At 37.6% G+C, this 24053-nt stretch overlaps 1 protein-coding gene across 1 annotated transcript; it reads right to left on the bottom strand.

Annotated features, from left to right (window-relative positions):
* Positions 1 to 582: 582 nt before the first annotated feature.
* On the bottom strand, positions 583 to 23946 carry cracr2b (calcium release activated channel regulator 2B). The gene is made up of 18 exons (XM_049474363.1): positions 23799 to 23946; positions 18753 to 18997; positions 18264 to 18375; positions 17473 to 17584; positions 16888 to 17034; positions 15760 to 15850; positions 14542 to 14637; positions 14265 to 14452; positions 13565 to 13636; positions 10205 to 10259; positions 6428 to 6507; positions 5816 to 5939; positions 4950 to 5067; positions 4716 to 4797; positions 3859 to 3973; positions 3623 to 3730; positions 3451 to 3527; positions 583 to 2198 (listed from the first exon to the last, which is right to left on the bottom strand). Exons 2-18 carry the CDS (start codon positions 18993 to 18995, stop codon positions 2111 to 2113), a joined length of 1908 nt encoding a protein of 635 aa, XP_049330320.1. The 5' UTR covers positions 18996 to 18997; positions 23799 to 23946; the 3' UTR covers positions 583 to 2110.
* Between the last annotated feature and the right edge of the window lie 107 nt (positions 23947 to 24053).

Below are 24053 nucleotides of genomic sequence, written 5' to 3'. Positions count from 1 at the left end.
TTCCAGATGCTTTCTGAATTAGCTGACCTGGGAATTCCTTTCTGTAGGTTTGTAAACCCCAGAATTCCAGCCCGGGCTGGGCCCGTAAAGCCAAACTAGTGTCAATGAAGTTTCTTCTGCTGTTCTGTCAGAAGTCCCTGGATTGGAGGACAATTGACATCAAGCTGCCTGGATTCCATTTGAGTAGACAAGAGAAGACAATCAGCTTGACCATACTTGTTTTAGACATTTAGATGAAATGTTGCACCCATTATTAACTTATCTGTGCAGCGAACACATACATACACACTAATGAACACACATACCCATTGCTGTGGCACACAGCCTCGTTTTGGGGCCCAACAGTGGCAGCTTATCGAAGCCAGATATCGAACATGCAACTCAGTGCTCAACCTATGGCTGTATGTGGTGTGAAAGCAATTTTTCTACCGTTTATTCAACACTGGAAATTCTACTGTGCATACAGACCTATGCTAATATCACTGCAGTTGCGACCAATATTTCCATTTATATTTTTATTATCACCCTGGTGTATATATTAATGTAAACAGCAATTGTAAAAGCACTAAAAGAAAATTCTGTATAATGTATATTGTAAACCCAGCACTCATACGTCTATACAAAAACTGTACATTATAAATATCACTGAAAAAAAAATACGTATATGACAAGGTGCAAAGGGTGCTTTTGCAAAGGCACATAACATACATATTAGTGCATTTCTTTTTACTGTTTTCCACATTTCACTTCTGTAGCAGACAAGGGATTGCTGTACCATTTTCTGACTGTTAAAGAGACTTAAGATATTTTTTCATCACTAAAAAAATGACACAACAAACTTTCATGACACTGCTGACATATCAGGTTGGTGTCAGTACCCTACAACAGTGGTCCTGAGGTGGTTTAGCTTCACAGATGGACAGGTAAATTATAAAGCAACAGATCAGCTCCAGTAAAGGTAAACCTACAAATAACCCAATTTAAAGGTCAAAGTGAATAAATATTTAACATAAAGCTTCTATTATTTTGTACACATCAAGTATTCAATACTTCAAACACTGCAATAATTGTCCAGTAAACAAACTTTGCATGTACAGGCAGTGACAAAGTAGATTACTGCATTATTTCCCACCACTGTCCATTAGTTTACATTTTCTCTGCAGCCAGTAGTTGTGGTTCATTTGCCTGGGAATGTGCCAGATTCCTGCCTTCCATTCTTTAACTCTTGTCATGTGTTAGTGTCATGTTTTAAAAAAGAAAAATCTGACTGGTCTATTCTGTTCAGTAGTCTCATTGTTCAATGCCTATATCAAAAATCACTCTAGTCCATCAGTTTCTCTGCATACTTTTATCCTCCATTCACCCTGTTGTTCAGTGGTCATTATTATTTGGGTGGTGGATCTTTATTTGCACTGCAGTGTCACTGACATGATGGTGGTGTGTTAGTGTGTGTTGTTTCTGGTATAAGTGGATCAGACACAGCGGTGCTGCTGGAGTTTTTTAACACTGTGTCCTCTTCATTAGACCATTTTACCTAGCTGGTCCAACAGGTATATGTAAACTCATAAGAAACTCATCTCTTGCTGCCCAGTTGGTCATGTTGGTCATCATAGGATATTTCTGGTTGGTGGAATATTCCTAGTCCAGCAGTTACACTGAGGTGTTCACAAACTCCAGCAGCACTGCTGTGTCTGATCCATTCATGCCAGCACAACACACACTAACACAATAGCTGTCAGTGTCAATACAGTGTTGAGAATGGCCCAACACCCAAATACAATATAATACCTGCACTGCGATGGGCCTGTGGGGTCCTGAGCATTAAATAACAGGATGAAAGGAGGATAATAAAGTATTCAGAAAAACAGAAGGACCCCAGTCTGTAATTATTAATAAAGAGCAAGTTAATATTTGATCTCTACTGCATATTATAGACATTTGTGTTTAACACTGGCATACACCTCACTCTGAGCTGTTTCATGTAGTCTGGGAGAATTCCCTCGTGTTCCATTAGTGCTCTGAGCCCTTCCTGGCATGCAGTAGGCCTATGTCATCAGTTCCATGACCAGCTGACTGCATTTTACTTCCTCAAACGGTGCTGCTTCTCTAACTATTTGCAACACTGCCCTCTGTTGCTGGAGTTGTCGAGAAGCTGAAGAGAAGTCTCGCATTGTCTATCCTGCTGTGCCGCCATCAGTCTACAGGGGAACAGTACAGTGGGAGTGTTTTGAGTACGTTTACACTTTGTAAAGATTCTATTCTCTAAACATCATTGTTTGAATGAACTTTCCCTAAAATATCACTTTTACAAAACAAATAATACTGCGCAAAAGACAGAGACAACCCTTTTATTTATTTGATTCAGCACTAAGCAGTGATTAAGTAAAAGTACAGAATTTCCAAGCGATTTTTTTCAAGGAGATTAAATAGATCAAAGAAAAAAGAAAAGAATTGATAAAATTGTCCAAACTTTGTTTTTGTAATGGTTAAAAGATATAAATGAAATGAATAAAAGCTCCACTCTTGATGTTTAAAAATTAACTCAATGAGAAATACAAAAGTCGACACTCCAGTGCAATCTTTGCAATGCAGTTATTTCCACTCAAGCAAGACCAACCACTTATCTGTTTGAATGGGGAGAATTCTTAAACTGAATCAGATTTTTGGGCTTGTTCTCCACGTTGAGGGGAGGATAATGACCCTCCTCCTGCTCTTGACACAGTTAGCAATCTGATTGCCTCTTTTGGTTGAACAGGTACCATGATTAATGTTACCAGAAATCCAATTCATATTGTAGTCTGGGTGGTCTCCGCATTAGTAATGTCTCTGGAAAAATATATCATTCAATTTTGAGAAAATGACTTTGTAAATATAAAATGATGTGGAGCTAATAAAAAGGAAGATCGTCTGAATAGCTGAAGCTGCTGCTTTACTCAGAACAATACACTAAATCACCCCAGATCTTAACGTTACTAAATGTGTTTGAGATTTTGTTGAGACTAGGGTTAGGATAAAATGTAAAATTGCAGTTCTTCAGACTGAAACTGAAAGTGAGTTCCCTATCAAAAGGAATGGAAGCTGTACTAACCTTAATAGCTGGCTCAAAAAATACTTTAACATGCAGATGATTAGACTTTTGTGTAATGTTCTCTTTTTTCTTTCTCTAAAATATAAATAGGCTGTTCCTCTTTTGACTTGAAATTAAATAAACAGAGGTGCTCTCTGACTTTTGCACAGAATTGTATCTTAATATTAAATCATATACACAGGAGTTCTGGTCTTTGTGGGCTTCCGTCCAGCACAGTTTGGCGATTTCTCTTTGGAAGTACAACCCTAACTTAGTAGTTATTCCCAGACTTTGAGTTGGTCTGTTATGGCAGAAAAATCACAAAATTGTGTTGGATTAGGGGACCCAGACTTTATGACCTGTGTTCTACCCAACAGTCTTACCTAGCAAGCTGTGTCATGGCCCTCTGGATGTTATGACCACTCTTTGCACTACATTCAAAGAATTCTGACTGGTACTCCTGAAAAGAGGCACAAATGTACATAATCATTTAAATGGAAGGAAAATCAGTAGATGAAAATAATTTTACTTTACTTTTTTTTGTTTTGTTTTTACCTCAGCCAGTTTCTGGCCTTGCCTGATGGTCACCTGTCTCCCTCCTCCTTCCTCAATGTCCGTCTTATTGCCTAACAGCATCAGACAGGCTTCCTCAGACATGTTTTTCTGCCAGAAAAATAGACTTGCACTCATAATAAACAATAATAGATCATCCTCAGTGAAATTTGTAATGTCATCCATGGAAAGGCAAAACCTTCTGAAAATGCCTTATTTGCATCTCAAATGGGCCTTACCTGAATCTGGTCCAACCAAGCCCGTACTGCCGTGAATGAGCATGCCTGAGTAACATCATACATGGCAAGGATTCCATCAGCTTTGCGGTAGTATTGCTGGGTGATGCTGTGGAATCTGAAACAGTGGGAGGATAAATTTGTACTGTTATAGTACTATTGTGTTTATGATTTAATGTAAGAATTAGGTCTACAGAACTTTGATACTGCAGTCTGTATCTTTAAAAAGGGATTTTTACACATTTTCCACACCTGATACCTTTTTCAGCATTGCACTTTTTGCGGTATCTGTTTAAAGTCTTATTTTATATAATTTATGGCAACAATTTTGTCTACTCTCTACTGTGTAGTATTTCAAATTACCTTTTATGTATATAAAATTTGTAACATGTGTATGTGACAATACACTAGTAATTCTATAATCATAGACTGTAGTCTTTCTGTTTTTATGCATACTTGATTATCCTCCATTCACCCTGTTCTTCAATGGTCAGGACCCCAGAGGACCACTATTCTTAGTCCAGCAGCAGTATTCGATACACTTAAACCAGCACAACACACATAAACACATAAAACTGAAACTAATGTTCAGAAGCATTTAAAGGACATAACTATCTGGATCATTTGTTACATTAGGGTTGGAGGTAAACAGTATGAAGTGGTAGATCCTCAGGACTGGATACCCTTGATTTACCTCACTTAATGGCAGTGTTTAAAAAGATGACAAAGCTGTTTGAATTCATGTTTGTGACATCTTTGCCACTGTGTATGTAAGGTAAATTAGAGGGGTGGTAGGAATGAGCACCCCTGGTCTAATACCACTTGGTACATACAGTAGTGGGTTTGAGAATTTCTCTTACCTCTCCTGTCCTGCTGTGTCCCAGAGTTGCAGAGCAACATGGGTGGAGCCAAGCTTCAAACTCCTTACCTGGAAGTCCATACCTGTCAATCAAATGCAAATTATCTTTGGTGTTGTTCAATGCTGTACACCTGTGACCAATTTTAAGCTATCCTACTTGGGTTAAGCACCCCTTTTATGCAGTGAGATAGAAATTGGAGTCGGCTGCCATCAGAATTGTAGATTTGTGGCTTACCTACAGTAGCGCTCATTTTGTTGGGGAAATGCCCCGTGCAATAGTGATGGATGAAGGAGCTCTTGCCCACTCCTGAACTGCCTAAAAACACCACCTTAAACACACGCTGAGGGCCAGCCTGAAAAAGGGAGAGCCAGAGTCAGTGAAACAGAGAAAATGTTAAAAATTTGCTTATGCACTAGTTTTGCTTATAGTTGCTTATACTACAGATTTTTGCATCTGATATGTGATATTTAAAATTCCAGTGACTGTAACTGAGCAATCAGAAGATATTATGTAAAAGAAGAATGACTGGGTGCTTCAAGGTTTCATTCAGGCCAGTTGGATCTTTGAAATTTTCAACAGGCAAATTTCTTGAGTTCTATATTTGCATGTCCACATCAGCGTAACAAGCTGTCTTGCCTCTCTTTCTCTCCTTCTCTCTTGGTCTTACTTAATCTTTTATGGCATGGTGTTGCCCTCAGGTGACAAACCAATTTTTTGGTTACTACACCATCACTTAAAATTTTAAACATAATGTCAAAGGGCATGTCTTCATCCAATACAATTATGGAGTATACATTTAAATGTGGAACAGTCCTTTTAGGAGTCAGATCCACATGGGATTCAGTACCACCAATTGGTAAACTAATCTATATTCTAATTGTCTACATTGAAATAGCCATCAATACAAATGATTATGTGACAATATGTAAAAAGAATAGCATGTTTAGCTATTTAATTACAAATAATTTTATTTACTTATTAAAACAGTGTTTTTATTTGTTGCCTCAGGACAACAATTTATAGTTAGTCCTCTTTTGTTAGAGGCAGTGGTGCTGCCGATATAACTCCAATATTATCGTGCATTCCTATTATAGAAATACCTTTTCACTGTCCGGCAGTGTGACAGATCTCTGGTTGTTCTCTGATAGTATTGATGACTCTGCATCAGGGACCACGTCAGGGGAGCCTTTCTTCAGCTGATTGGCAAAACTGAACTGCTTAAAACTTTAATGAGAAAACACACCAATTCTTCAGTACCCATAAACATACTCATCAGACCAGGTACAAATAAATGTAGCAGTAAATGTAAAAGTAAAAGTAAAACACTTTTTATTGGTTTTATATGTATAAAGTATACTGCACTGTGATCATATATAAGTCAGGCAACCTTTAAAATTATGATAAAGTTTTCTGACTACTTATCCATTTACAGTTTGATCATTTAAAGAATATGGTACTGCAGTATCTTCGTAATGGCCAAAACCTTTCTTAGTTTTAATGTAAAAAGGTTTTAAATTTATTTTAGAACATCTATTTAAGTCCATTCATATTAAAATATTCACACACTGTAAAAAGCAGCTGTTCTGATCAAACATTGTAATACTACTAATAATAATAATAATAATAATAGCTTGTTACTATTATTGATTAAACTTTTTTTTAGCAGTTTATCTATAATTTCTTACGACAACTTGTGAATTTGAGTGACGCACCTGTCGACAGGCTTCTTGGTCAGGATATAATCCCCAATTATTGATCCTTTCTTCTCTAAAGGTCTCTTCATATTAGGCGTCTATAAAACAGTCCATGAAATATAAAACACAGATTTGTGTCTTGAGTCATTCATTCAATTATTCAGTACATTTAAAATACAATCCTAAATCAGAGAAAAAATACAGGGCAGTATGTAAATGCAAATAAAAACAAATGCACTGAGTTACAGTATGACAGTATGAAGATATTTTCACATTTGCCTTTATTTAATTTGTAAATATACATCCATTCCTGCATTTCAAGAATGCAACACATTCCATAAAAGAGGTTTTACTACTTTATAAACTTGTTGTAAAGATGTAGCATTAAGGACAACACTGTATATGTAATGTAAAGTGAATTCAGGTGGTATTTTGGCTTAAGACACATTCTCTGCTAGGGTCAGGTAAGGTCTGCAGGCAGGCCTTTGCAGTACCTGTTCCCTCTTCCTTCACAGCCATGCCTTTGTAATGTGTGCAGCATGTGGTTTTGCATTGTCTTGATGAAAAATACATGGACATCCCTGTTACTGATTTTGTCTTAAAGGCAGCAGAAGTTGCTCAGTGATCGCAATGTACTTTCTACATTAGCACAACCGCACTCCATGACAGACCCTGGTGAGAGGATGGTCCTTTTTGGGTGTTCAGTTTATGTTTGCACTGTTGCTCCTTACACACATAAATTACTCCTAATTTCTTGAATTGCTTAACCATATTATACACTGCAGTTGCGTAGTGAAATATTTTGTTCCAAATAATGATTATAATCATCTGTTGACATAATCTGTTTCAAATTAAATATTTTTTTTTGCATTGCCAGCACCAAATTACAGACAGTATGGCTTTATGCAATATGATGAAATATAAGTCAAAGTAAATGTAAGAAACAAAGCATGTTTTTTATTTGCTGTACCAACGTTTTCTGTTTTTGGGGTTTGTAACTATATACACATAAAACCAGGACTTATGAAGGTTCTCATGTTTGGTCTCAGAGGTATCTGTGTGTGTACATCATTGAGAGCATGCACTGGGATCTTGTGCAATAAGGACACGGATAGGGAAGTGTACCTTTAATAAAGACTTTTATTGTGCATGGTGGTGGTGCTGGAAAACACCCATTTGTTCATAACCTGAATTGCTTCAGATATACAAACCTTTTCATGAAAATATTGTTCTTTAAGAGTATGATCTTTAGATTTATGCAAAACAATCTAACAAAACACACACAAAGGAGGTACACACACAAACAATCTAAACATAAATTAATAAATTAAGCTCACATTATAAATGTGTACCAAATAATAGTACAGTCACATAATGGACAGACAGATATAAAATAGATAAAAGGATAAATAGATTTGTCCTGTTATGAGGCAGGTAACAGTGTTGGTCTGCTGAGAATTCTTTAATTGAAAAGCACTTCAGAAACAGCACTAACTATGATTGGAATGTATTGGAATGAATGAGCATTTTGCTGTCACACAAAAACCTTTTATTTCCATTTCTGCCATCTTCTTGACATCATTTAAAACTAGCAGTTACTGTTTACAATTCAGAGAATTTTAATAATGAATGGAACAACTGAATTTTTTTTAACATCCTTTCACTTCTATTTTTGGAAGTTTTTTTGTTCTACTGTAAAGTTTAACAAAAGAGATTGCTGGGTTCTGTGTAACAGCAATAAAATACACAACCATATCAGGATATTAAAATTAAACAAATATCCTTGTTTTTATAATCAGTGTGTATCAGCTTCTAGCATATAGAAGCATTTTGTAGTTCAGACTGTAGTCCCTCCTTTTTTTTGCATACTTTATTATCCTTTTTTCATCTTGTTCTTTAATATTCAGGACCCCACAGGACCACACAGAACAGGTTTATTTGGGTGGTGGGTCATTCACAGCACTGCAGGGACACTGACTTTGCTATGATTACTCCATAGCTTCAGGTATAGGAAAAGAGAGGTTAAAGTGATGGGATGAAAGGAAGAAAAGATGAAGGATGGGAGGTGGAGGGTGTGAAGATGTTTGCTATGCAGGTGATGTTAGGAGGGTTTAAATAGCCTGAGTGGGAGGAGTTAAAAGCATTGATCAATCTCCCAAAAATGGCCATAACTCCACTTTGCTATGATCACTCCACACCCCAGGTATAAGAATAGATAGGGGGGAGAGAGGGCGCGAACTCAGACTTTGGGCTGGAGTTCAAAGCAGCTTATCAGTTATGGGTAAGAAGCTGAGGACCCAAAAACTTATATACAAGCCAGAAGTTTGTGGGCTGACAAGAGATCTTGTGCGATCTTGAGCTGAACCACTGGACTTCTCTGTGTCTGAGGTGCTTGTGAATCTAATTTCAGCACGCTGATTATTCTGTTTCTGTGGTGAATAAAAAAAGCAGATTAAGGGAAGAAGCATAATGGAGAGAATAATGGAGCTGGAGGTACAGTATCTGGATAGTGATGGATAAGTTTGGTAAGGTAATTGGGGGCTGAGGTGCCAAGGTCGGGTCATCTAGGAGGGTTACATTCGCCAGGCATGAGCAAAGAGCAGGTTTGTGGGAAGGTGGGAGCATCGGCTAAAAGTGGTGAAGAGGTGGGCTATTCGACAAAAGTTCCTACTTGTTAATATGTTTCACTACACCCCATGTCCATTTCATACCAGATTTCTCTTTTAGAGAACAAGATAAAAGGAGGATAATAAAATATTTAGAGAAACACATGGACTAAAGTTTGTTATCGTGGAACTAAAGTGTCGGATACGATCAGTGGAGCAGGAAACGAATGGATAATTAATGTAGAAACAAGCGATCATAATATGTCTATCCCCAGGCAAGCACTTGGTGGGTGTTTTCTCATGGGTGGCATGGGTTGTGATGGTAATAAAAATGCTCAAATTAAAATAAGTATCACCAACCCAAAGTTTTTGATATAATGATCCTTAATTCTAGCTTTAAATCAAAGTTCTTTGTTTTTTGTTTTACTATATAACTCCCTTTTTAATATTAAGTGCAAACTTCTGCTAATGATGACATTAAGTGTAAAATTCAGGGTGAAAAAAACACAGTTGAGTTTTCTGTAACAGATACAATAACGAAAGTGTTTTCCTCTTATCTATTCATACAAAACAGTAAAGCTATTATACTCACAGTTCTAAGCTGATCTTCAGTGTGTCCCACACTGTCTTACCACCATCACATGTCCTTGACTTCACATCAGTTATGTGTTCATATTCTCATAGTTGTTCATTGATTTAGCTCAAGGCCCTGTACCATCTGTCTTTAGATAGTGTAATGTCTTTTAGCTTTCAAATAGATGAAAGGCCATGAAGCCAAATCAACAGTTTAGTAAGACTTTTAACAGACACACCAGAGCATTTACATTCTTAGGTAACAAGAACTGGGCATACCATATCAAATCCACACACTTTGTGTTCTTGATATACAATAAATAAAGAATATACAACCGTCCAGGACAACCATTATTTTAACAGGAGCTCAAAGTCACAGCCACATGCAAAGACTGTGAAAGCAGGTGAAGATTCACAGGGTTTCTGCTGACCCAGGACCGACATGCACAGCGCTGCCCACAGCATTACACCAGCGACTAGGAGCAACCTCATCTGCACCAGCGCAGAGTCCGGCTCAGTACGGGTAAAAGGGATATACCCAGGGTGGGTTGGCTTGCCCGCAGCTGCATTGGGAGTAAGGGAGGAGATAAGGATTGAAGGATTGTCTGTGACTAACCCTCTTCTGATCCTGGTGGGCGTCCTTCTCATCCCGCAGACGCTTGTTCATGTCTCTGAGGAAGAGAATAAAAGGAGATAAACATATGGGAAAAGTCATACTGTAACAGAGATTTGGTCTATAATATAACAAAACTGCCCAACATATACAGTGGCTTACAAAAGTATTCATAACCCTTGAGTTTTTTTTTTTTTACATTTAGTCATCTTACAACCACAAACTTAAATGTCTCTACCAGCTTTGCAACTTTTTGCCCCATTCTCTTTTGCAAAATAGCTTCAGCTCAGCCAGGTTGGATGGAAAGCATCTATGAACAGCAATTTTCATATCTTGCCACAGAAGCTTAATAGGATTTAGGTCAGGACTTTGAGTAAGTCATTCTAAAACATGAGTATTCTTTGATCTAAACCATTTCACAGTAGCTCTGGCTGTATGTTTAGGATCATTGTCTTGCTAACAGGTGAATATCTTTTCCAGTCTCTGGTCTTTTGCAGCCTCTAACAGTTTTTTTTTTCCAGGATTGCCCTTTATTTAGCCACATCCATTTTCCCCATCAACTCTGACCAGCTTCTCTGTCCCTGCTGAAGAAAAGCTTCTCCACAGCATGATGCTGCCACCACCATGTTTTCAGGATGGTGTGTTCAGGGTGATGAGCAGTGCTACTTTTGTGACATATAGCGCTTTGCATTTAGGCCAAAAACTTCGGTCTCATCTGACCAAAGCACCTTCTTCTACATGTTTGCTGTGTTCCTACATGGCTTGTGGACAACTGCGAACAGCACTTCTTATCCCACACTTCCATGAAGGCCAGATTTGTGGAGTGCATGACTTATAATTCTCCTGTGGACAGATTCTCCAACCTAAGCTGTGGATTTCTGCAGATCCTCCAGAGTGCCCTCTTGGCTGCTTCTCTGACCAGTGCTATAATCTTCCAATTACAGAGCAAACACCTCATGCTGGTTTATACCAACTGTAGATGCAGACACTGCATGGTGTGCACAATGTAGCGCCGGTCCATCTGCACTGGTTATTGTTCATAACTCATCTGTTCATGCACTGGCACTGTCCCTAATGACCTCATAATTTTGATGACTTTTTTTTACCAATAAGAAACCCCATATTTGATCATACTTATCAGAGAACTATTTCCTGTAAGACATCTTTCCTTTTTATTGTATGTAAATATCTGTTGTGCATGAAACAAAAACACAGCGATCCTACACAGTACATCATGGAGCTGTTGATGAAAGTAACATTTTATAACACTACACAATTTTACAACACTATACAAAAACACAATCAAGAAACGTATGTACCGCTATCCGTACTGGCAGTGTTGTTACAATTTAGAGTTAAAAATTCTTTGCCAGAGCCTAATGCCAAACCCGAACATAGGCTGGGACGGGCTGAGATTTCCTACCACAGTCCTCAGGGGCTAAAGAAGGCTAAAGAAAATGGTCTGTGATGCAGACCTATGCTTTTAAAATGTAAATTTAATACAATCTTTGATTGAAAAAAAAAGTTAGATGTTAGAATGTTATAATCACGCAGGCCTGACCTGCACAGTTTGCACACGCACTTAGCGTATGTAGGGTAAGTGAACATCACCTAGCTTTGTCTAACATTTAACAAAGCAATCCAGACTGTTCTCATACCTCGTTCCCCAATGGTGGAACTCTTTAAAGAGCACTTACTTTCCTAACACCTCTAACAAACTAACTACTTCCAACTTAAATTCCTGCTCTTTTTCCTTTTCTTCTCTATCCTCCTATTACCTTTTAGCATTATTTAGGCCCTGCCCAAAATATTGTGCTTTGGATTTTTCACGTTATTTGTAGGTCACTTTGAATAAAAGTGTCTGCTAAATGCCATGTAATGTAATGTAAATAAATGTGGGGTTTAAATCGGGCTTAATTTATAGGGCGGGCAGGGGCGAGCTGGGTCGGCTCAAACAGAACCTGCACAGGCTTTGGTAGGGATGGCTGGATTTTTTGGGCCTGGTCTCAGCTCTTATTTAGTGGTCTGTGCCCCATGGTCCATTCATTACCACAGGACCCAGCTGGCCACCAACGCCAATAGACGTTAATTTTAGGTTGAATGTTTGTCATGACGTCAAATGACAAAATGTTATGTCAGGATAACATCTAATAGTGTTAAGTGCCAGCAGGGGAGGTATGAACCAGCCACTCATTGGATATTCGTTAAATTGTGTTCTCCGAAAAAAACATCTGGTGTGGCTGTAGGTTTAAATTCCAGCCCAGCAAAAGCATGTCATCAACTGTTTTAAGACTGACCAACTGAGTAATTAAGTGGATTGTGCTGTTGTGCTGTTATTTGTTTGTAAATAACCAGTGCAGTCACACTTGTAATTTACAATTACTGACTGTAGCCCATCTACTATTGCACAGTTCTACTATTCAGACCCCTCTCATAAATCTCTCGATCAGTGGAACGAGATTATCACAAGACCACTGCTGAACAGATACAGTTATATATCCTTTAATGTTTAGAAACTGGGTTAGAGGGGGTAATAAACTGACAATAGGCTGTAGTCTGTAAATATAAATCCACAAAGTGTACCTGCATGATAGGTGTTCCTGATAAGATGACCAGTATGTGCAGACACTGGCATCTCAGTGTATACATGGGCGAGTCCAGCAAAGAAACTCCCTTTTTTATATGGTGCCGTTACCTCATTCACAGATTACCAGAGAAAGTAATTTAGCACTAACATTAACCTCTTAAGTAACAGTCAATGCACACTATACGGACAAAGTATTGGGACACCTGCCCATTTATTCTATTGTTCGGGGAAGGTTTTTACTTGATTTTATTGAATTCAGAAACAATGAATGAATAATGTGTGCTAGATAGTGGAAGTTGATGATTACATTAAAAAAATAAATGTTCCACTGCTCCACAGCCCAATACTTTGACTTAGCCCACACCCTGCATCAAGCCTGGTGCCAATAGGCTAATGTTAACCTGCTTCTATTCTACTGGCAGTACTTTTCTACATAGTACTGCCTTGTCTGTTTCACAAACAAGTTGTGTTTGTGAAATTGCACATCTATGTCAGCAAAGGATGGAACTTAAAGTAGCAAAATGCATTTATTAGAAGGCATATCCACAAACATTTGGATATAGTGTGATTCACACGCTTCCTCTATCCTGAGCACTGTTAAAAGCATATAGCTGCATGGTGTGTGTGTGTGTGTGTGCATTGCGCAATACCCAGTGACACCTTATCTCACTGATAAAAGTAATAAAAACTGTAATGGCTCTTATCCTGTAGGCAGACACAGCACTGACACGCCTACACACAGCTACATGTCATGCCATGAAGCCAGACAGTCCTACCTTAGCAGGTCCAGCTGCCTCGTCAGGCTCTCTCGCTCCTTCTGCATGTTTCTGGAGACTTTCAGTACTTCCCTGGTCAGATAGAAAAGAAAGAAGGACAGTGAGAAAAACCTACAGTGAGGAATATCATGCTGAATCACTATAGGTCAGTTTTCTAAACTAGGATTTAGGCCTAATCCCATTTCACCCACATACGCCACCATAGGCTCCTTTGGGTTAAGGCTGGTTTATGCTTCTGCTTCAAATCAATACGCCATCTACGACAAAGCTTGTGCAAGTGCCCTGTGCTGCTGTGTGAGTTTTATACTTGTGAGCTGCAGAGTTTGTGTTGGTCATGCTCTAGTCCTTCATCAGTGGTCAAAGGAAGCTGCCCACAGGACACCATTGGTGGCCCTTTTTTTTGTCAGTCCAGCAGTGACATTGAGGTGTTTAAAAACTCCAGCAGAACTGCTGTGTCTGATCCATTGCAAACCAGCACAACAAACAATAACACACCACCACCATGTCTGTCTCACAGCAGATGCCGCACCAATGAAATAATACATGCTCTGTGGTGGTCCTATGGGTTTCTGATCATTAATGAACAGAGTAAAATTACAAGGAGAAGGTCATAAGGTCATACTTGTTTGCTATGTACTCTCCATTTAAAGTGATAAAGCAGGTAGAAAGTCTGAGTGTCTCTAGACTGGGAAATTCTTACCTCTGCTTGCCCTTGTTCTGTTGGTTAAGCGTGTCCTGCAGTAGCTGTAGCTGACTGCAGGCTCTCTGCAGCTCCTCCCTGCTCTGCTCCAGCTGATCCCGCATCTCAGAGTTCCTGTGCTGCAGCTTCTGGTTCTGCCCCCTCGTGAGCATCTGCTCCCGACTCAGAGCCTCGATCCTACTCTCCAGCTACAGGAGAACCAGAGAACCAGTACACGTTTATTTGCAGCTAAAACTTTGTAAAGATTTGGAAATAGGTGAAGGAATGGTGTGTTTACCTCCTTCTGTTTAGTTATCGTGAACTCGAGTTCCTGCTCTCGCATTCTTAACTCCTGCAGCAGCTGCTCTCTTCGGTCTCCCTGCTTCACACTGCCCTTCATCAGAAAACCAGTATAAAAACACTATTAGCAATATTAACATCTAGTCTTTTATTAACATATTAGGTAGCAACCCATTCCTGCAGGGCTGCAATTCAGCACAGTTCAACAATTTCTTAAAAATTGCTGGTATACTCTAAAAAGGAAGGTGCTTTAAATGGTTCTTTGAGGGATGACATAGAAAAGTGGTTCTTCCCCACTCAATTAAGGGGCAGTTTGCAGGGATTAAGGCTAGTCATAGACTACAGTGATGTGAAAAAATATTTGCCCCGTCATACTCATATATTTCAGATTAACAAGCATATTTTATTATCAGACATAGGTTACCTGAGTAAATACATAAAGCAGTTTTTAAATGATAATTCAAATTCTTTGTGACCTCCTGGATAAGTTGTCCATGCCCTTCCCATGGTAGGCACATCACTCATAGTAAGGTTTACCACTGTTCCATGTTTTTTCCATTTGTGAACATTAGCTCTCACTGTGGTTCAGTGCAGTCTCAAAGCTTTAGAAATGACTTTGTAACCTTTTCCATACTGACCTGCCACTGGCAACACTCCCAAAAACAGACAGCAGAGAAACAGGCAGAGGGAAGTGAAAGATTTGACCTCCATTCCCTTAAAAATTTGAAATCAGCAACGTAAGATTACTCTGCATGACCACTAATTGAATGCAGGTTTTATTAACACTGTGAACAACTGTCAGCAAGTAATCCAGCTCAGAAAAAACATCTTAAAAGGTACCATTTTGGCTAACATTCTGCTGTCAGACAGGACCAGGGTTGAGAAGGGCTCATACAGGACCAGGGATGAGAAGCACTGCCATAGAAGAACCACTCTTGATTCCATAAATAACCAGGTTTGTAACAGAAAACATTCCTGAAAAACCTGATGTAAAGTTTCTTTACCAATTAGAAGGTTCTTCACATGTGTCTTTTAAAAGTGGTTCTTCTGTGATACTGCTTAAAAAAACACTTATAGCACCAACAGGAGTGTACCAGTTTGTACATTTTAAAGTGTGTTTAATCAGATTGTACTGAACTCTGACCCTCCAAAATTGGAGATACTTACCCCTGATTTAAACAAACTTACAATTTTCCTCCTTGTCATCAAAACTTACCAGAGCCTGATGTTTCTCTCTCTCTTCTCTGATCTGGCTTTCTAGGTCTTCATAAAGGGAGCGCACCATTCTGTCATGGTCTTCTTCTCGCCTGAACAATCAGAACAAATCTTAAGTGAGTGAATATGTTAGCACTGTCAAACCCGACACTGCAGCACCACACATAGTTTTTTATTAGCATGGCCTTTTAATTCAGTAGGTCAGGTCACTCAAGTAGGAGATAAGAGACACAGTGGCACCAAAAGCAGTTAATGAGTTTAATTACTGTTCAGGGCAGAGTTTCTCAACATCACCTTATTAGTATTTTCAGTATTTTTGAACTTGGAGGGAGTGTTCATTATGATTCTTAGTGAAAATTGATCAGAGACTAAATTGGCAGTTCGCCTCACAGCCCCAGTGTAAAAACAATGGCTTAAACCACAATATATGTGTGGATGATTTCTCAAACAAACAATATACTGTGAATCCTTTGCAAATTGTAATACAACTAGTATAGTCTACAGACTAATGTGTGAGTGTGGCTGCTACTACATTGGTAAATGCTACCAACAAATGAGACACTCTTCCATCTTATCTCTCAAAGTCATGGTCAATAAAGTAATACCTAAGCCCCCAAGAGGGGGTGACCAACTTAAGGTCCTTCTACAACATTAGACTTTCTGGGTTCTTACATTAATGCCACTTCCTTTCCCAGACTAAATGATGAGTATGATTTTTCATCATTCTTGTGAACTGCATTTATTTAGTGATTATTCGTGCAAAATTCATGTCCTACACCATTTTTAATGAAATTGCTATGTTTCAGGAATTACATGGTTTAGATAGACCTCCCTGGACTTTTCCAATTGGTTTGGTAATCATTTGACTCCACCCACCTAATACTCAAGGGTGCCATTTTATGCTCTGTCTCAATGTCATATTTTATGCCCTGAAGAAGGCCAATATTGCTGAAACCCATGTGATTTTAAATTGTTTGCCATGATATATTAAAGATGTGTATTTACGTTTTCTAAACAGAGTGCCTTTGACTTACATTTTATCAACTAAAGATCAATGTTTGAGCTGGGAAAAGCTGGTTGTGTACAAAATTTCAAACCAAACCCAGGTGTAAATTCAATACAATCTGACCTGCGCAGTGCCTGTTCCAAACTGTCTCTTTCTTTCAGTGAATCCTGAAGATGAGCGACAGCATGAGAAAGAATTTCCTCCAGCATGCTCAACAACTCCGGCCTGTCCCTCTGCAGATCACACCAGAGAGAGCACAGCTCCCACTGACTACACCAAACACACACATGCACACACGCACGCGAACACAGACACACACACATAGCTTTATAAAATTACAGCTTGGCTTGCTTATGTGGATTCAGAAAGAAAGATATTCTGTTATCTATAAACACAGAAAAGTGTGAGTTGTACAGTTGAAAAACAGATGCACACATCCTGTAGATTTTATCAGTACCTTTGTTCATTTTATAGTCCATTTAAAGTTAGAGCTCTGATGATTACAATGCAAATAGTTAGGGTATAAGCTTTATTATGTGTAGCTTTAGTACTAAAAAAAAAATAAAGAAGCAAACATCATACACCACATGTCTAAACTGCTGGATTACACTTAGGGATATATTAGGGATACATCTAATTTGAGAAACTGTCTGAATCAGATTGTTACCACAGAGAAAATGTTCATTGGCAGAGTTCTGTACCACTCACTCTTTAAAAAGTTTGTCTGCTCCAAGCTCCATAAGAATCTGTGTGAATCTGATCTCTGCTGGATCCACTCCCCTCTCTTTTACCTCAGAGTCCTCCACTCCTACCAGCTCCCCTAGAGAGACAAATAGAGAGAGAGAGAGAGAGAGAGAGAGAGAGAGATGGGTGAGATGACAACAGAGAAAGACGGAGAGGGGCAGTGATAGAGAAAATCCATTCGTAATTTTTGCATTTTGTATTGAGTCCCCACCAGAACAACTCCACTTGTTGTGTGATGTTCTTTTGTTTGTTGTGAAAATTACTAAAATTACTAAAAGCTTACTATGAACAGTTACAAAAACAACAGGAATAATGTGTGTAATCCTTCGTGCCCCCTGTGTGATGTGTATGCATGGAAATGTAGACTAGGAATCTGGCAAGGAGTCAGAATTCAGGGTGTAATCTGATCTGACCATTCACAATTAGGTTGCACATCCTTAAAAATGTCTGATTGGTGTTACAATAAGGCATATAAAAATCAGGCAAAAATCTAAATAAAGTTCTGATTAAAATGCATTGTTTTGCCTGGGTGACGATAAAAATGACTAAATGACAAAAATGTGCCCGCTTCAAAATGATTTGAAAACCCCGATGTAAATATAGCCAAAAGGTAGATGGTTCAGTCAAAAGATTATTAATAGTGTTAACTATGACACTGCATGTACACAGACACAAACACACACACACACACACAGACACACACACACACAGACACAAACACATACACACTCAAACAATCAAAAAGAAGGACAAACCAAGGCCGGTGTGAAACTCAAGTGGCGTGAGGAAGCCATTTCTGTCTCTGTCCAAACTCTCAAACACGGACTCCAACTGCTCCGGAGTCAGAGGCAGCTCTCCCTGTAACCGCTGACAACCACAACCACACACACACACACACACAGTTACCGCAGTAAAACACAACAAGCACAAATAAGCTTCAACTTGGGATCCTAACTTTCTCCTCACAAAAAAACTACACTTCTGTTCATTACATTTCACAGCTTGTGTTCTTAACACAACAAGCACAAATAAGCTTCAACTTGGGATCCTAACTTTCTCCTCACAAAAAAACTACACTTCTGTTCATTACATTTCACAGCTTGTGTTCTTAAGTAATTTCTGTTCACATTAAGCTGGGATGTCCATAAAATTAAATATGTTCAAAAAGATTTTAATGGGGGTATACATAGAGCCTATAATCCTTAGATCAGTAAAATTAGTCATTTTAGAGATCTGCTGCACACCTGCATGTCTCTTTTGGTGATGAAACCTTTGCCCTCTTTGTCACACAGCTCAAAAAGTTCCTTGGCTTTGCTCATGCGGTCTTGTGGGGCGGAGTTTGGGGGCTGGTCTCTGTTCATCCCACTGCTGGGGGAGGGTCTTCCACCTTTACCTGCCATAGGACTCCTGAGCCTGGGAGTACATGGAGATGCCTGCCCACTGCCCTCACCCTCAAGCACTTCTCCATCCTTTAACCAGCCAGACATTACTGAAAAAAAGAAAGAGAGAGAGAAAGAATAAGAAAGAAAGAAAGAGAGAGAGAGAGAGTTAATAAAATAAATTAAAATTTAAATCCACATTTTATTTCTAACTAAGAGGTGAGCAATAGTTCCCTAAATTAATATACTTATATTTAAGAATATTTTATGCAGTAGTTTTGGGGACATGATAAAACACATAAATAAATATTATAATTCAAGAAAATACAAGTTTTATATAGTATTGAATAAAAAAATAAAATATATAACATTTTGTCTATTTTGTAAATAACAGTAACTTGTGAAGCCTCTGATTTTTTATAAAATATTAATACTGCAATAAATAACTAATGTGACATAAATTATTTAATGTAACTAAAAAACGACCAAAAAAATAAAGTGCTGTATATTAATTGCATGCATAACACTGCAAACATAATCATAATCAAGTAAAAATGTAATTTAAAGATTCACAGCAAATAACAAAACACAAAACAGACATCAACTTTAAAAACCAAAAACTGCATCTATTAAAACTCAGTATTCTTCATATACGTGTGATTGTCAATTAAGATTTTTAGTTCGTACATAACAACAAGTTTTTTTTTATTTGATGAATTTTAAATGCCCCCCTTTAACCTTACATGCAGCTTTTATATTAAACACATTGAAAACAATCACATTAAATCAGTGATTCAATTAATTTAAATTAATTAAAGAACCTTCCAGTCCAAACTGATAGAATATGATATTCCCCTTAACCAACCTATAGTAAACATTAGTCTACCACAGTGATACTGTGTATGGTTTAAGCTGTTTTCTTAAAATGTTTTCGGTGCTGATTAGAAATTAACCTCCTCTGGTTAAACATGCTGCTCCAAGCAGGACCAAAGTGCTGGGTAAGAGAAATGTAACTCAGATATGCTGAGTCTGTGGAAGAATGTAGTAACTCCACAACATCCAAAAATCTCACTGTGAAGTGAATGCTCTCAGAGAATTCAAAAATGACTTTTTAAAAAATGTTCTCCTTTATCTTGGCTACACCACATAGCAAGCTAACAAACACATACAAGTGATAAGAAGTGCAGTTATCCTCCAGCATGCTAGGTCCTCAGTAAACAGAAGGATTAGGCATGTTCAGAATGATATGAATTCTGTAGAACATGAATTCTGAGGAAACCCCTTAAGCAATAAAACAAGTTCAACATTTGTGCTTTTACAGAGGACAATTATAAACTATTCAGACAGCATAATTAAATAGTGGTTTGCTATGCTGTTTGAGCTGAGGCATAAGGGAGCTCTGCCCTTTGTAAATATCAGCATGTAAGATCAGTAACGCTCACACATTACTCTTCATTACTCCCAAAGCTCACACAGGGTCTCACAATATCAGTTTACCCCAAAACACACTCCATGATTACTGATTAGAGAAAGAATATGAAGAACAGTTTAATGAAACTTTACAGGAGAAGTGATTTACATTACATTACATTCAGCAGATGGTTTTTAACTTACAAATAAGCATGTGTAAGTCCCCTAATTAATGTTGGTTTATTTGTCATTAAATGATGACAAAGATGGATGAGCAAATGATTACAAAATATACAATAAAAAAAAGAGAAAATAAAAAAAGTGATGATAAAGAAGAGGAAAAAAGTAGTATAATGAATGAAAAAATATGTTGGTCAGAAATGCATTAAGACTTAAAGACTACATGTCCAACCATTCACACAAACATTTACTCATGATGTTTAATCTGCCTATAAAATTATAATAAAAAAGTATGATAATAAAAACATAATAATGCATTTACACCATTTACAGTGCAAAAGTTTTATTATTAAGAATATACACACTTTAATAAGTAATATAACCAGTGTTTTTAAATTAAGATGAGTTATTCTTGATAAGTAAAAACAATGGGCAATATTGAGGTGAGTAGAAATGTTTAAGGTAATGAGTCAATAACGTATTTTTATGACAGACAAACTGGTAAGTGATGAAAAAATTGCAAAAAAACATCAATGTCAATAAAAAATAATAAAAAATGGTAAAAGGTATGAACAGCTGGAGAACAGGTGAGAGAGTAATCCCATCACAAGTTACTAAAAAGCAATAAAGCCACAGCTGACATATACACACCTTCTCTCTTACACACTTTCTCAACCATTCTTGCTCTCTCGTAAAGCTCCAGGATGTGGAGAGCATTATGTTGTGGTCATGTGACAGGGCTACAGGTGTGTGCTCACAGGGAGTGGGTACCGAAACAAAGTGAGATGCAAATAAAGCATTAACACAGTCTTTACAAAACAAATACAGCAATCATCTCCCCTAAACCACACAAACTTCTACTAATTTGCTGTGTCTGATTTTCCCACCCTCTCTCAAAAGCTCCAGGATATGAATAGCAGGACAAGATGGTCATGTGATCAGTCTGCTGCAGTGTGGGTGAGTATGTGTGTTTGTGTGCACTGTCACAGTGAGTGACTGCATACAGAAAAAGTGAGTTGCAAATAAAGCATTTGCACAGCTTTGCATCAGACACTGAAGATCACTAATAGCAGCAATTGAGAGCTGATAGAAAGTGAAAGAAAAGGGTTTTCACTGGGGGTCATAGGATCTCAGGACACACCTTAAATTCAGTGTTTTTTTGTTATTTTAAAATGTTCCACATTGTAGATTAATATTCACCCAACCAAAATAAGTCACCCAAACTATGAGGGAAACATATGGAATTATTTAGTAAACAAAAATATGTTAAACAAACCAGAATGCGTTTTATATTTTAAATTCTTCAAAGTAGCAGCTCTTGCTTAAAAGACAGATTTGCACATCTTGTTCTCAGACAGATTTATGAGGTAGAGTCATCTGGAATGGCTTTTAGTTAACAGCTGTGCTGAACTCATCAAGAGTTAATTACTTGTATTTCTTAATGTATTTTTGAGAGCATCAGCTGTAAAGTTATGAAGAGGTAGAGTTGGTATACAGTGAATCGCCCTATTTGAGTAATATTCTAATCCCTATTAGGGCAAGAACTACTTAACTACTCAAGTAAAGAAAACAAAACTTCAGGTCAGTCAATCCGAAACCTTTTAAGAACTTTGAAAGTTTCCTCAGATGTAGTCTCAAAGACCATCAAAAACACAATGATGACAAAGGAAGACCAAGAATTACCTCTGTTAGACAGGATAAGTTTATCAGAATTTACGAGTCTTAGAAACCACAAGTTAACAGCACCCAGATAAGAGCCACCTAAATACTTCAGTTTTTATGTTTGCTTATTACATGATTTCTTAGGTGTAAGTCTGGGTGACTTTAAAATTAATTTACAATGTAGGAAAAATAAAAGGAATAATAAAAACAGTGAACGAGAATCCAAATGTTTGACTGGTGCTGTAATTCTTTTAATGTTGAATTAAGGCTTATAGCTAATGAAATCCCAAAGTCAGTATCTAGACTGACTCTAAAATTAGAATATTATATAAGGCTAATTAAAATATATATTTTTAATACAGAAATGTTGGCCTAATGAAAGGTATGTTCAGTATATGCACACAATTATTTGTCTGGGCTCCCATTGCATGAATTACTGCATCAACACACTGTAGCTTTGTTGTTTTGTTGGCCTCTGAACCTAGCCACTGTATGTACTATATAAAAATATATGTTTAGCTCAAACTATTTAAATTACAAATGAACATCATTCGTAGAACCAGAAATTACAATAGCCTACAAAATGTATGTAACATCTAATACAACATTTATTCTTTAAAATGACCAATAAATATATCTAAATAATAGTGTATTGCTGCCTTGAAAAAAAAACATTATATTTCTACTTTTGCTTTTTTCACTCTTGACCTTATTTGAATATGCGTGTTTTTTTATATCATGTAAATAAAAAAATGCACCAAAATAGTAATAAAAAAGTCTTGCCTTACATTCACAGAAAGATTAAAAGTAGTTTTCCCTCCCCAGTAAAACTTTTGTTTTTTGACAACATTTATTTATGTTTTAATAAATGACCCTGCACTGAGTAGCCATACACAGCCTTCTATTACCATACAGCCATACCATATTAGCTTTTAAAAAGCACCAGTAATTTAATGTTGCAGGGCTTCTGCAGCTCTCAAGGTTAAACACACACAGGCCTTCAGTTAGCACAGTTTTAAATGACAAGAAGAGATAAGTGAGGCAACTTCAGAGCTCTGTTCTGAACATAAACTACATAACCTACTTCAGATTAGAGTAGACCATTTATAGACAGTTAAGGTCCAGTTGAAAGCTTAATGAAATCTGACTGAAGCTACAGATGTATTTCAGTTCAGAAATCCCACAGGAATTAAAACAAATAATGGATCTGACACAAGCTACAATGAAATAATACAGCACACGAGTCTACACCTGTAAAACCAGAACAGCTCAGTAAGTTTACTTTATATCCGCCAAAGCAAATAACAGTAAAACACAAAAAGAAACATGTCTATTTCTATCATGAATCAGCTTAATGTGTTTCAAAATGACTACAATGAAAAACACTATTATTTTCAACCCAAAAATACAGCCATGGCAGCAGCATTGTGAACAGTGTGGACAGCGTGTCTACAGCGGTTTACCAGTAATAACTATCAGACAGGCCAGATCCTGGTAAGAGTATCTAACCTGCTGGATCCATGCATTATTGATCAGTAGTCTCACAGAACCCACCACACATTTACTGTGTAGCTCTTTACTTGAAACGCTGAAATTCACACATTCATATTTAATCTTTCCTCATTCAAACGTTTTCCAGTTTAAAGTGTATAAACTCACCTTTATTAGAGTTGGGGAATGTGTCTGCTGTCCCAGCCCAGCCACAGGTGTCCTCAGAGCGGCCACAGCTCTGCTTACTTACCGCAACACTCCACAAGAGGGCGCAATATTATCATTACCGTAATCTTCAAAATAGAGGGGCATAATACACAAAGACTTCATTCCTGAATTGATTTGACAATGCCTACTAAAGAATAGTGGTGGACAGTAAAAAAGAAAATTAAAAGTAATTAAGTATTATATCTATTATTAAGT

Source organism: Astyanax mexicanus, chromosome 2 (genome assembly GCF_023375975.1).
Source record: "Astyanax mexicanus isolate ESR-SI-001 chromosome 2, AstMex3_surface, whole genome shotgun sequence".
In the NCBI taxonomy this organism is placed as follows: Eukaryota; Metazoa; Chordata; class Actinopteri; order Characiformes; family Acestrorhamphidae; genus Astyanax; species Astyanax mexicanus.
Note: the sequence above shows the minus strand (reverse complement) of the source record. Positions and strands in the feature narration are given on the sequence as shown.

Bases quoted from the DNA above. Each gene is read 5' to 3' on its own strand.
- cracr2b (XM_049474363.1), bottom strand. From the start codon at position 18,995: ATGTCTGGCTGGTTAAAGGATGGAGAAGTGCTTGAGGGTGAGGGCAGT. The intron at 17,585-18,263 runs GTTTGTCCTTCT...TTGTCTCTCTAG, and splicing joins TGAGTTTCACACCGGCCTTG to GGGAGCTGGTAGGAGTGGAG. The intron at 13,637-14,264 runs GTAAGAATTTCC...CTATCTGACCAG, and splicing joins CAGAACAAGGGCAAGCAGAG to GGAAGTACTGAAAGTCTCCA.